This window comes from Lepidochelys olivacea (assembly GCF_965140295.1).
Source record: "Lepidochelys olivacea isolate rLepOli2 genome assembly, chromosome: 23".
Taxonomy (NCBI): Eukaryota; Metazoa; Chordata; order Testudines; family Cheloniidae; genus Lepidochelys; species Lepidochelys olivacea.
This window is the reverse complement of record NC_140433.1, coordinates 5,557,157-5,570,932: the sequence shown is the minus strand read 5'-3', so window position 1 is coordinate 5,570,932 and position 13,776 is coordinate 5,557,157. Positions and strand designations below refer to the sequence as shown.

At 64.0% G+C, this 13,776-nt stretch overlaps 1 protein-coding gene across 1 annotated transcript in view; it reads right to left on the bottom strand.

The window, feature by feature from the left end:
- The window catches only part of DMPK (DM1 protein kinase), a 31,264-nt gene extending 22,379 nt beyond the window's left edge, over window positions 1–8,885 (bottom strand). Inside the window, exon 1 of the mRNA XM_084612999.1 lies at window positions 8,702–8,885. Coding sequence (XP_084469125.1) covers window positions 8,702–8,861 — 160 coding nt within the window. The 5' untranslated portion in view covers window positions 8,862–8,885. The remainder of the gene's footprint in view (window positions 1–8,701) is intronic.
- Window positions 8,886–13,776: the final 4,891 nt, after the last annotated feature.

The window sequence follows — 13,776 nt, the reverse complement described above, 5'->3', positions numbered from 1 at the left end:
GGTGAGTTACGCTCCGTCAGTACGAGGAGAGGGCACCACTCCTGGAGAGGAAAGCAAGCAGCCACCTCGCACACAAAGTCCCTTGCCTACCATCACTAGGACTTCTGAAGCTGAGCTGGGACCAGACCTCCCACCCCCGGGCTCATAGCCATGGGCATTAGCTCCTTGGTCTCTCACTGTCAGGCAGGTTTTCTAATGCTTTGATCGTTCTCGTGGCTCTTCCCTGACCCTTTGGCAATTTATCAGCATCCTTGAATTGTGGGCCCCAGAGCTGGACCCCGGATCGCAGCAGCGGTCGCACCCAGGCCCAATCCAGAGGGAAAATCACCTCTCTGCTCCTCCGCAAGACGCCCCTGTGGGTGCATTCGCCTGTTCGGCCCCAGCGTCGCACTGGGAGCTCGTGTTCTGCTGATCATTCCCCGTGACCCCCAAATCTTTTCAGAGTCGCTGCTTCCCATGAGAGCCCCCATCCTGTGAGCACGACCCCCATTCTTTGTTCCCAGACATTTAGCCGTGTTAAAACGCTCTGTGTCCATGATCGGTCCCCTTCCTTCCGAGCTGCTGGAAGCTTCCCCATCTCCGCCAGTCTCTCAAGGCGCCTGTCGCTGCAGCATCTAAACACGGGTGAGGCGCTAACTCCCCTGTGCAGCCAGCCTCACGTTCCCCTGGAGCGGCTGCTTTACTAAGAGGATAACGGCCAACTACTGCCGCCGGCTGGCGCTCCTTTAGTTCAAGGCTGGGCAGGCTCGCATCCTGCGGATCCCCCTGGAGGGGGAAGAGTATGGGAGAGTTGCCCCAACTCCCGCATGGGACCACAAACTCCCGCATGGGAGCAGGCCAGGACTACCACGGAAGAATGGCCATCGGGCAAGCGGTGCAGGCCGGTGTCTTAGTGGAGTCTGGGTCTCCCCCTACCCCAGCTCTCTGCCAGCAATTGGGGGCAGGAACCAGCCTGGGTCATGTCGGCTCCTTTAACCCCAGATGGGGAAAGAAGCTGGCAGGGCAAGTGTTGAAAGGCAAGGACAGGAGCTGTGTCCCAGCCCCTCACTGGAGCCCCCCAACCCCTCTGGAGCGAGCAGGGGGAAAGATTTGGCCAGGCCGATAGATGATGAATGAAGATTAATGGGAGAGGGGGGAATAGAGAGAGGGAGGGAAGAGACCACAGCAAAGGGGCAGGGCCCCATGCATGAAGGGGTCATATCACCGACGTCTCCCCCCCAACCCTGCATGGGACCCCCAGCCCGGGCATCTGCCCCCACAGCTGGGCAGGGAGAGGCCGTGACCCCTTACTCCCATCGTGTGTGCAAACAAAGGGACCAGCCTGGGCTGAGTGGGGGATGGTCAGAAGGTGCTGGGGTGGAGGGGTAGCTAGCTGGATGTTGGGGGCCATTAGCCCCTGTGCAGGTGGGGGCCCCTCTGCTGGCAGTTCAATCACCTCAAGCCTGGGCTTGGCGGGGCAGGGGATGGTGGGTGCCAAGCTAACAGAAGCTCTCAGCCCTGGGGCGGGGGGCACGGCGCACTCCTAACAAGCTTTGGGGGTGGTAACGATCGCTTGCTGCTGACAGTCGCCCGTGCTCCCTGCCCGCAGCTGGGACAAGAACCCAGGAGTCCGGACTCCCCCCTCCCCCATGCTCTGACCACTAGACCTCCTAAGACCCAGTTCCCTCCTCCTGCCATGCAGCAAGCAAGGTCAGGGGGCCTAGGTGCCCTCACCCCGGCACTCAGCTGCCCACCTTCCCCGCCAGATGATTCTTTGGACGCAGAAGTTTGAAAATAGCCCAAGGTCTGAACCGGGGGTGGAGGAGAGAGGGGAAGATGCAGCCAGGCGCGATCCAGAGCTAAATCCGTCCCCTTGGGCCGGGCAGCGGGCGGGCAGGCGGGGTCAGGTCGTGACAGTCTATTCATATCAGCGAGTGTAAACACCGCAGCGGGCAGGGAGGGGGCATTGTTTGGGGAAGTGGCATGGGGAGGGTCTGGCACCCTGGCCATGCCTGGCACCGTGGGAGAGACAAGGCAATGCCAGCTGTGTGGATGGGCAGCCCTGGGGCAGACGGACAGCCAGGAGCTGTCTCCTTCTGGGGCACTGCCCCAGGTGGGCAGGAATCCGGGCCGAATCAGAGCTCAGCGAGCTCAGAGCCCCACTAAAACCCCTGTAGCTCAGGCTGACTGACCCAGCGCCCACTCCTCCAGCCACCTCCCTCCGCGTCCCCCGGGGTCCTTATCCTCCTCCTGGCCAATGGCAACACAGCAGCCCCCTCCCTGGGCACCCCGAATCACCCCTTCCTGCCACGCCCCAAACACTCCTCCACCCCCACAGCGCCCCGCACGCCCTGTCTCTCCCACACCCCAAATGCCCCTCCACCCCCACAGTGCGCCAAACGCCCCTGCCACGCCCTGCACACCCCTCCATCCCCGAACGCCCCTGCCATGCCACGCCCCAAACGCCCCTCCACCCCCGCAACACCCTGAGCACCCCTGCTGTGCCCTGCACACCCCTCCACCCCCGCAGCACCCCGCACGCCCTGTCTCTGCCACACCCCAAATGTCCCTCCACCCCCACAGTGCCCCATATGCCCCTGTCCCTGCCATGCCCCCATGCCCCTTCACCCCCGCAGCACCCCGCATGCCCCTCCACCCCCACAGTGCCCCATATGCCCCTGTCCCTGCCACGCCCCAAATGTTTCACAGGCCGCAGCTTCCTAACGAGTCGATGAAAAAAACCTCATGGAAAAATGGAGCAGAGCCAGCAGGGCGCTGGGTCCGACCCGCTTGCTTTAGAGACACCTAACAAATCTAGTGGTTAGAACGGGGGGCTGGGAGCCAGGGCTCCTGGGTTCTCTCCCCAGCTCCGGCAGGGGAGTGGTGTCCAGTGGTTAGAGCAGGGGGGGCTGGGAGCCAGGACTCCTGGGTTCTATTCTCTGCTCTGTGACAGCCCCTCCTTGTGCCCCACTCTCCTGCTGGTGGAAATGAAGGGGGAGGGCCAGGAAGAGGAATTATGACTATCACGCCTGCACCCCTGAGCCCTGGTGGGGATCAACACGCCAGGAGCTGCTCAGGCCCTGCCCGGCGCAGCAAGGGCTGCCCCCCACCAAGGCCTGGCCCTGGGAGGAGAACAGTGGCCAGCAACACTTTAGTGAAGACGTGGGGCTATTTTTGGACACTTCAGCGCCCCCCGCTCCCTCAGCGGGGGTGGAGGCAGCTTTGCGGGAGGCCTTGGAGCTGTGACAGGATCCCCCCCACCCCCCCCCCGCCCCTTCCTCCAGCTCCTATTTCGGGCTGCGGCCGGGTTGGGAATCTGGGCTCGCTGCGATTCTCAGATTCCAGCCGGGCCTAGGCGGGGCTCGTGCCCGGGCGGAAATTCCTGCGCCTGAAATTTTCCATATACAAGCTACGCCCCTCCCCGCCCCCCGCACGCCCTGCCCCCGCTAGTGCCCCACAGCACCCCCGTGCCCCACCCCCCCACTAGTGCACCACAGTGCCCCCCAGCTCCCCCTCCACCCCCTCTTCCCACCTCTGCTAGTGCCCCACACCACCCGCCGCACCCTGCCCCCACTAGTGCCCCACAGCGCCCCCCTGGTGCATGCCCCCGCTAGTGCCCCACAGCACCCCGCAGCTCTCCCTCCACCCCCTCTCCCCACCCCCCCAGTGCTCCACAGCACCCCCCTGCTCCACACCCCCACTAGTGCCCCACAGCAGCCCCCCAACTCCTGCTCCCCACCCCTGTTAGTACACCACAACACCCCCCAAGGTATGACAGAGCCACTGACTATTGTAGCCACACGCTGGCCCCCAGGCCTGGTGACCAGAGCCTGGAGAACCAGGGGGTGATGGGGAGCTGAGTCTACAGCAAGGGATCTAGTCAGGGCCTGACCAGAGCACTGGTTAGACCACGTTCCCCTCCCGGCACTGAGACAGAACCCAGGAGACCTGGCTCCCAGCCCCCTGCTCTAGCCACTAGACCCCACTCCCCTCCCAGAGCTGGCGTTAGACCCCAGGAATCCTGGCTCCCAGTCCCCCCCCTGCTCTAACCACTGAGCCCTCCTGCTGCTTTGTAAACTTCATGGCCCGTCCTTATTCCTTCCCTTCACTGAGGAGACAAATCAGCCCCGGCCCCTCCCAGCAGGGGGCGATGTGGGGAGTGGGGCAGGAGTTGGCTGTGGGGAGTGCTCCCGGCTACACCAGCCCCTGCCTCTCCCAGCAGGGGGCGCTGTGGGGGGCAGGGGAAGGGAACGCTTCTCCCAGGCAGGAGGCAGGGCATTGCTCTGATATTAAGGCTGCTGGGGGAGGGGGGGCTGGATCCCGCTCCCCTGAGATGGGCTTTTCTGGCTCCCCGTAAGCAGCAGGGCCTGGGCCTGTGTTTAGCCTGGCACTGAGCTCCTGGCGCAGAGCAAGGGGGGGTGGAGGGGCAGTGGTGAGAGCCGCCGGCCTTTTATGGCATTGCACAAACTCCCAGCATGCAGACAACAAATCCCCCTGCGGCAGCGCGTGGCGCAGGCTGGGCCCGGGGGCAGGGGCGGCTCTGCCAGCTTGTCCACATAAGGAGCGGATCCAACGGGCCTGGCGGAGCGGCTGGGGGCCGCTGCCAAAACCCAGCCTCTTCCTGCCGGGATCCCGCTCGGGGACGAGGCTGGCGGGAGCAAGCGCTGGTGGGGGCCTTCCGGCTCTGGTGCTGTGAACTTCCAGGCAGCCGTGCCCTACTGGGCCCCCGGTGCTGCGGGCTTCCCCCTGGCATTGGCCAACTGGGACCCCCGGCGCTGCGGGCTTCCCCACAGCAGTTCCCCATCAGCACAGTGCTGGGGAGCTCTGTCGCTGTGAGCTTCCCCACAGCAGTGCCCCATCAGCAGCACATGGGGCTGTCACCCCTGGCCAGTGGGGCTCGGAAGGGAACCCACCATCCCGGGGCAGAGAGGGCCGGAACCCTGTGGAGCGAGGCCCAAAGACTGGCCATTTCCCAGCTGGGGATGAGGCTGGGGGGAGGAGTTTGGTGTGACCCCACCCTGCCAGTGAGCCCCAGCTCAGCCCCACAAGGGCTTCCCTTTGAGGCGGGAGAGGGAAGCTCAGCCTGCGGCCCATTCAGGCATTGGCATCTCTGGGGAACCAGTGTCAGGTGCCCATGAAAGCTCCCCGGTAACCCCATTCTGCCCCCTCTTGCTTTCACACTGCAGCTCCGGGTGGCTGTTACACAGCGGCTGCGCCCCACCCCAGAGGTGGCTGCAATTGTCATTCCTTGAACACCTTCTGCCTGAGTGGCTGGCTGCTTTCTCCAAAGGTTTATTGGTGTCGCCGGCTCCATCGTCCAATCAAGAAACCAAATTCCAGAGCAGGGAAGTGAGAGTCAGGAATAGAACCCAGGAGTCCTAGCTCCCAGCCCCCTGCTCTAACCACTTGACGCCTCTCCTGTCTCACAGCTGGGAACAGGACCCAAGAGTCCTGGGTGCCAGTCCTGTCCCATAACCCTGACAGCAGGGACAATGTCCTGGGTGCTTTGAAGTCTCCAGGCCGGAGAGATTCAACTGAGAACAGGGCAATGCCAGCAGCCTGTGGGTACAACCTGTGCCCCTTCTCCCAGCTCTCTCAGCTGCCTCTGGGGACCCCATCACTGCCTTCCCAGGATGCCAACCCCGGGGACACAGGCTTGGCTCTGCCCAGACTCCCCCCTCCCCGGGACAGCTGGCATGCCTGTGCCATGAGGCTCCATCAAGGCTGAACAATAGCAGCTGTGTGATGCTAATGGGGGTCTGGAATGCACAAGGCCTGGTGGGGAGGGGATGCCGGGGGTGGGGGGCGGGGGAAGGCCAGGGGCTGGGGGGGCTTCTTGTAAGTTCCCAACCCAAGGAGGGAGCAGGGCAGAGGGAGTACAGCGAGGGGCACAAGAGAGAGTTTGGGACAGGAGGGGGAGCTGGCCTTGGAAGTTCAGAAAACTTTGGTGGTCAGTTTGGGTGGAGATCATTAAGCTAGTTTTTGGGGGGAACCCAAAGGCTGGGCTAGCAGGGAGCTGTGGGTCAGGAGTGAGGGGCACCGGCAGAGCTCGGGGCAGGGGGCGGGGAGGGGAGCGCAGGATGGGGACAGCAGGGGGCTGCCCCAGGGCTATGAGTCTTTTCCTTTCCAAGGCATCACCAAACAGTTCTAAGATTCCTCCACTTCAGAAGACAATGCCGCTGTTACCCCCCCAGTCCAGCCCCCACCCCACCCTGCCCCTGCTAGTCCAGCCCTGGGCTCCCCCCAACTCCGCCTGTGCTCCTTGGCCTACATCCCGCCTTGTGGGTGTGGGGTGAGGACTCAGGCCCCCTGGGTTCTATTCTCAGCCCTTGGATCTCAGGGCACATGTCCAGGACGCCTGGGTTCTCTGGTTGTCATGTGGCCTGGGGCAAGTGGCCTCTCTGGGCCTCCTCATCCGCAATTCATAGCGAGGGAAGCCAGGGGCCCCCCAGCTCTTCAATGGGTGGGGAGAACCTGGCAGACAATTCTTCTTAGTGCAGTCAATGGCTGAGCCAGAGCCCAGCCCAGGCTACCCAGATCCAGCCCCTACCCAGGAACACAGGAGCTGGATGCTAAACTTCCCCAGCTGGAAACACACTGCCCCACTCCCCTCCTGGCTCCCATCCCCCTGCTCTAACCACTAGACCCCATTCCAGGGGAGAGAACCCAGGAGTCCTGGCTCCCACCCCCCTGTTCTAACTGCTAGGCCCCACTCCCTTCCCAGTGCTGGGCAGAGAACCCAGGAGTCCTGGCTCCCACCCCCCTGTTCTAATTGCTAGGCCGCACTCCCTTCCCAGTGCTGGGCAGAAAACCCAGGAGTCCTGGCTCCCAGCTCCTCTCCTGGCCTAACCCCTGGGTCTGCCCCAGGGTGGGAGGGAGCATGGCTGTTGCCAGGTGGGCTCGGCCATCCCCTCTGCCCACAGCTGAGTGCTTGTCATGGACCTGCCTGCAGGCTGAGCCAGCCTGTCCCCTCCCAGCCAGGGACAGAGCCAAGGAGGGGCAGGGAGTGGAGGTCTAGGGAAGTATGGGCACCCCCCACCCAAGGCAAGTTCTCCCCCAAGAACTCCACCCTGCCCAGGAAGAGAACCCCGGGGTCCTGACTCCCCCCAAGAGGTGTCAACCTCACCTGAGGTCAATAATGAACCTTCCTTGCCCTCCCCATTCACTGCCACCGGAGGGAAAGTGAATCACAGAGTGGGGAAGGGACTTGACTATGGACAGTGGCAGAGTAGAGACTAGAACCCAGGCGTCCTGACTCCCAGCCCCACCCCACTCTAACCACCTGAGCCCACCCCTCTCCCAGAGCTGGGGACAGAACCCAGAAGTCCCGGCTCCCAGCCCCCTGCTCTCACCACTAGATCCCACTCCCCTCCCAGAGCCCTCAGCACCAGCCCGTGTTCTTGGCCCAGCAGCCCCCTCTTCGTCCCCTGGGAGCCTTGAACACTGACTGGGCAGCATGGCCCGAGAGAGGCCTGGATTTGGAGCATCCCGGAGCAGGTGCTGCCCCCCTGCCAAGGGAACCCCACTCGGTGAGGCTCCATTTCCATGGGCCAGCCAGGGGCTGGGAGCTCACCTGCCAACTCGGAACTGAGCTGACAGTCCAACAAACTCGCTTCACGGGGGGCAGGAGGGGAGGAAGGTTTTGGTCATCAGGGGCTAGATTGGAACCGCCATGGGGACCCCTCCGCCAACCCCTAGTGGCTGCCCGTCTGATCTGATGATCGGTGGCTGGAGCCCCCCCAGTGTGGATCCCACTGGCTCCTCCCCTGCCCTGAGCCCCATTCCGCGCATGCTGCAGAATCACCCGTGGGGTTCGGGGCTCCTGCCACAGCCCCATGGTATAGGCTTCAGGCAATCAGAATTTCCACAGACACCCCCGACCTGGACCCCCAAGAAAGCTCGGATTCGCAATGCTTGGGTGTCCCCCTACCAGGCCGAACCAGACCTGCCCCAGAGCTGGGCGCTAGGGACACCTGGGGCCAGCTTGGACCCCTTTGTCACTGGGCACTCGTCGCTGATTTCACTGGGGGGATCTCAATACAGGCCCCTGCCCCTGGCACCTGAGGGACTCACCCCACACCTGGGAGCCTTCTCCCCAGCACCCGAGCCATTCGCCCCTCAGTGGGGGGCCCGCTGTGCCCGGAGGGTGAGGGGCAGGGACAGCAGGGTCATGCCCCAGTTCCCCACATCCTCAGCGGATTGTCCAGTGCCCTGGGGCCTGCCGGGGAGACTCATCGGCTCCCCTCCATAAGTGGGGGGTCGGGGGGGCAGGGTGGGTTTATCTTTGTCCCTAGCCCATCCTGGGCCAGGCCGTTAGGGGGCTTAGGGGAGACACCGAGGAAGATGCTGCGAAGAAAGTGAGACCCCTCCTGCCCCCTCAAACTCATGGCACTGCCCAGCCACCAGCTCCCCCTCCCCATGGCCTGCCAGGCACCCCCAACTCATCACAGCACCCATGCCCCACTGCATCATCACCCCTGATATGCCACCCTGGCCGAGGAGGGACCCAAGTGTCTGGAGCCTGAGGGGTGGCCAGGGAGGGACCCAGGTGTCCGGGGAGTGGCACAGCCAGGGAGGGACCCAGATGACCAGGGTAGGGGGGGGGCGGTACGCCCAGGGAGGGACCCCGGGGTCCGGGGCGTGAGGGGCGGCCAGGGAGGGAGCCAGGTGTCCTGGGCGTGGGGGGCGGCCAGGGAGGGACCCCGGCGTCCGGCGGACTCACCCCAGCGCAGGAACTCCGCGATGTATTTCTCGTGGGCCAGGGGCGAGGCGCCCAGCTCGTGGGAGACGCAGAGCAGAAGATCCAGCAGCGTCTCCAGCCCCAGGAAGCTCCGGTCCAGCGCCAGCGCTTCCAGCTGCTTCAGTCGCACCTCGGCGGACATCGCGGACGCTCGTGGGGTGGGGGGACGGGCGGGGGGACGGACGCGAGCCCGGCGGAGAGGGGGGGGGCCCCCCACGCGTGGGTCGGCAGAGCCCTCGCCCCCTCCCTCACATCCAGCCACGCGCGCCAAAGCCACGGGGATGGGCGCCCGGCTCAGCGCCCCCTGCCCCGGATCGGGCTCATCCCAGCCCCCGGCCGGCCCCTGTCCCCCCGCGGCTCCCTGCGCCCTGCTCCGGGCTGGCAGCGCAGCGGACGGAGCCGCCCGGGCCAGGGGGCGGGGGCTGGCGGGGCCGCACCCACTGTCCATGTACAGCTCCCGGGGCGGGGGGCGCTTAACCCCTTCCCTGCCGCCGCGCCCTCCCGCCCCCACGGCTAGGCACCCTCCCCGCCACGGAGCCAGCCCGTCCGTCCATCGCCGGACACGGCTGTCTGTCCGCCCCCTGTACAGCCGTCCTCCCGTCCGTCCGTCCCCATCTATCCATCCATCCCCGGACCCAGCTGTCTGTCCGCCCCCCATTCACCCGTCCTCCCGTCCGTCCGCCCCTCCTCGTCTGTCCGTTCCCCCCATAACCATCCACCCCTCCGCCCCCCCCCCATCTATCCATCCCCGGACACAGCTGTCTTTCCACCACCCTATACACCCGTCCGTCAGCCCGTCCCCGTCTGTCCGTTCCCCCCATAACCATCCACCCCTCTGCCCCCCCTCATCTATCCATCCCCGGACACAGCTGTCTTTCCACCCCCCTATACACCCGTCCGTCAGCCCGTCCCCGTCTGTCCGTTCCCCCCATAACCATCCACCCCTCCGCCCCCCCCCATCTATCCATCCCCGGACACAGCTGTCTTTCCACCCCCCTATACACCCGTCCGTCCGCCCCTCCCCTTCTGTCGGTCCCCCACACACCCCTCGACCCGTCCCTCCCTCCCAATCTATCCATACACCCATCCCCGGACACAGCTGTCTGTCCACCCCCCTATATACCCGTTGGTCCGACCCTCCCCGTCTGTACATCCCCACACCCATCGACCCGTCCGTCCGTCCTCATCTATTCATCCACCCATCCATCCATGCCCCGGACACAGCTGTCTGTCCACTCTCCTATACACACTTCCTCCCGTCCGTCCACCCATTTATCCATCTGTCTATCCATCCGCACACACCTATCCATCCATCCCCACACACGCCCCACCCATCTGTCCAGCCCCATATACACTCATCTATTCCATCCATCCCCATACACCCCCCCTCTATCTATCTATCTATCTGTCTATCTATCTATCTCCATGCCTTTATCCAGCTAGTTAACCCTTCACCCGCTTTCAGTTAACCCTTCAGGGCTCCATTCCCTCCTGTCGCCCCCGCATGGTGGTGAGACCCCTCAGTGGAGCGGGGGCAGAGTGGGCAGGCAGGTGGCATTAAGAGGTCAGTGCCTGGGCCCCTGTGTGTGGTTGGGCAGTGTTGATTCCCCCCAGCTGTACACAACTGACTAGGATGAGGGTGGGGGGGAAGGAGAAATGAGATTGCATTATAGAATAGAACCCAGGAGTCCTGACTCCTAGTCCCCGCCCCGCTCTAACCACTAGACCCCACCCCCTCCCAAAGGCGGCGATAGAAGCCAGGAGGGAGGAGGTTTGGCCAGCTAGCCAGGTCTGTCACTTCTGGCAGTGCCCTGCACCAGCCGCTTCAGCGGATGGTGCAAAGCCAGCTCTAGTGGGCACTGCTGGGTGAACTGGCCATGGGGACGTTACCTCCAACCCCCCACCTGGCTCAGTGATGGGCCCTTCTCTTATTAACCCTCTGTAGTGTCGCTTTGCATGTCATGTAAACAGCCACTTCTCAGTTTGGATCCTGCACCGCTCGGGGGGCTTCCTGACATCCAGTGGTGGTGAGTTCCACGGGCCCATTGCGTAACCAAGTCCTTTCCTTGTATCATTCGAGAAGGGTTTTCCATTCAGCGTCGCCGCACGGCCCTCGTCCTTGTGTTGTGGCTCATATCGCAGCACCTTTCTCTGCCCCATGCCTTAGTCCATCTCCTGCCAGCCCCTCTTACCCTCCTCTGCCCTAACCGGTCACAGGACCATGGGGCCTGCCGGACTGGATCTGACCCTAGCTCCCTCTACCCTGGGAACCTGCCTCCAACAGCAGCTGGCTCCAGATGGAGACGCAAAACAGCCTCTTCAACCCTAGGAGCCACAGCTTACCTGAGCCTGAAGTGTGAGGTTTTTATCTCCCTTCTGACAAGTGTTAGCATTAGCTGTTATAACTGAGGCTGTAGCTGGGATCCACCTTCCCACTTGGAATCTTGTGAAGCTCTTGGCCTCAGGGATTTCATGGGGCCGGGAGTTCCACAGGCTAATCGTGTCGTGTATGGCAACCTCTTTCCTTTCATTGCTTTGGAATTTGCCACCGTTTGGTTTCACTGACTGTCCCCTTTTTCTTGTGCTCTGAGATGGGGGAAGCAGAAGCCCCCAGTCTCCCAGGCACGGCATTACAGACCTACCCTGTGCCCTCTTCTTCGTCCCTGGGCTAAGAGACGGATCGAGTCACGCTCCAATTTGCCCTCAGTCAACTCTGAACCTGCCCTGGGCCATGGGACATGAGATGACCCACACAGCCCAGGGCGTCGAGACAGGGCTGCCCCCTTGGTTCCCAGAACATGGGAGGATTTTGCCCAGGGTTCATGTCAAGGCTGGCTGCCAGGGTGGGGCTGGCAGCCCAGAATGTGTGTGCCCAGCCGCACCCCCTGGGCAGAGCGACACCCGCACACCACAGGATCCCAGCAGGTGCAGGGGGGCTGGGCAAGGGCAGGGCCAGAGTAAAAATAGCCCCCCAGCTGCTCTGAGCAGCAGGCGCTCAGGGAGACGCAATGCAGCAGGCTGGGGGGTGCTGCTCAGGAGTTCGTGGGGAGGCCCAGCTCTGAATGCTGGTGCTGGGCTTTGGAGGCTCCGAGTTTTAACCAGCAGGGAGGGAGAGGAGGGGGCACAGCTAAATAATCTCATGCTTATCTTGTGGAGATACGCTGGGGATGGAACCCACAACCCAGGAGTCCTGGCTCCCAGCCCCCTGCTCTAACCACTAGACCCCACTCCCCTGCCAGAGCTGGGGATAGAACCAGGGCGGAGGAGGGCTCACACCCTAGGCTGCCCCCCGAGGGACAGAGCAGGGTGCTAACCCTGTAACCCGGGTGCACAGTTCAGGCCGCAACGCCTGACCCACCCTGCCCCTTCCCCTGCAGCAACAGTGCCCCCCTGTGCCCTTCGGGGGAATTGCAGGCTCCCCAGCTCCCTTAAAGCCCGGGCCACCAGAGCTCACTCCCCGGCCTTGCAACTGCTGTGGGACCTGCCCCCCGGGGTTTGGGGGAGAAGGAGGAGTGTGGGGGGAAGGGGCAGTGTCGGGGTTTGGGGGAGAAGGGGCAGTGTGGAGGGAAGGGGAAGTGTTGGGTGTGGGGGGAAGGGGCTGTGTGGGTTTGGGGGAGAAGGGGGCAATGTCGGGGTTTGGGGGAAGGGGGCAGTGTGGGGGGAAGGGGGTGCCAGGAGTCCTGGCTCCCAGCCCCCTCCCGCTCTAACCACTAGGCAGCGCACTCCCCTGCATACCTATCATGGGCGTCTCGCATATCTGCAGTTCTACAATCAGCCATAAGACGGCGCCCTAGCTCAGGCTTATCCCTTGTGAGGGGCGGGCAGGGGGTTAGACGAGGCAGCGTGGGCCTCAAGGGGATGGGGAGGGGCTGATCCCCCTCTCCTGACTCCCTAGGAGCTTTCACAGCTCCTTTCCTTGGCACGGGGTGCTGCCCATGGGGCTGCGTGCGAACCCTGGCACTGGCGCTTGGTGCATCGGGTGCTGCACTGGGACTCCAGGCTCTCCATTGGCCTGAGGGGCCGGCACTGCTCCAAGGAAGCTCGCAGCCTTGGAAGTCCCCACCTTTGCTGGTTACAAACACAGGCCGGACACTGGGCCCTACAAACGACCGGGCTGGAGCAGCAGGTGAAATCTGCCCAGCCGAGGCCTTGGCCAGGGAGCGTGTGCCAGGCGGGCAGGTCTCTAAGCCCAGCTGCCACCATCTCACCTGAGCCTTTGTCTACTCCTGCGATTCCCCCCCCCACCACCTGCCAGGCCAGACCCCACCCCCGCACCGGGATATCTGCTCCCCTGGTGCCCGACCTGGGTCCCCTCTTGTCCCATCAGTGCCCGCCTTCCCTGGCACTGAGCTGTCCCACTCGGAGGCAGCTTGATTGCGCACCAGCTCCTCCCCCACCCTATGCCCAGCACCAGGCTGACTGGGGCTGCAGCAGGTGGGAAAGAAGCGGTGAACCCTGACACCCCGCCCCCCCCGCAGCAGTGGAAATGGCTCCCAGTCGGTGCCCGGGAAAGCCCTGGCACGGGTGGGTTACAGAGACCATCGTCGCCTACTGCGGCCCGTGGCCTCCACGGAGCAACCACCTCACACCCGGCATTGCAGATTCCCAGCTCCGGCTCAATCCCAGGGATCTCGGGGCAGTGCCTGGTGCCGGAGCGTTTGACAGCCCAGCGCCCCGGGCTGGGTGTGCCCACCCTGGGGCCAGGGCGGCGGAGGACGCGACAGCCTGCCCCTGCGTCCTGACTTCAGAGCCAGGCATAGCCATCCCAGACCTCCATCCCGATGCCAGGCGGCTCCTTCTGAGCCACGGGCCTGCGGCTACAGGACCCGGCAAACCACAGGGCTGCGGCCCCAGGGAGGAGCCGTGATCCAGCATCGCGCGAGAAGGCGAGACTGGCCGTGTGGCTGACCTGGCAGCTATTGCAGCCCAGCGGCACCCAACCATCGGCCTGCGTCAGGCACTAAGCAAAGTGCCAGCAGAACGGACAGGCAGCATCACAGTAGGCAGAGGCTGTCGCCCCGAGTGGGGCAGCTACAGGCCGATCTCATGGTCCCCGG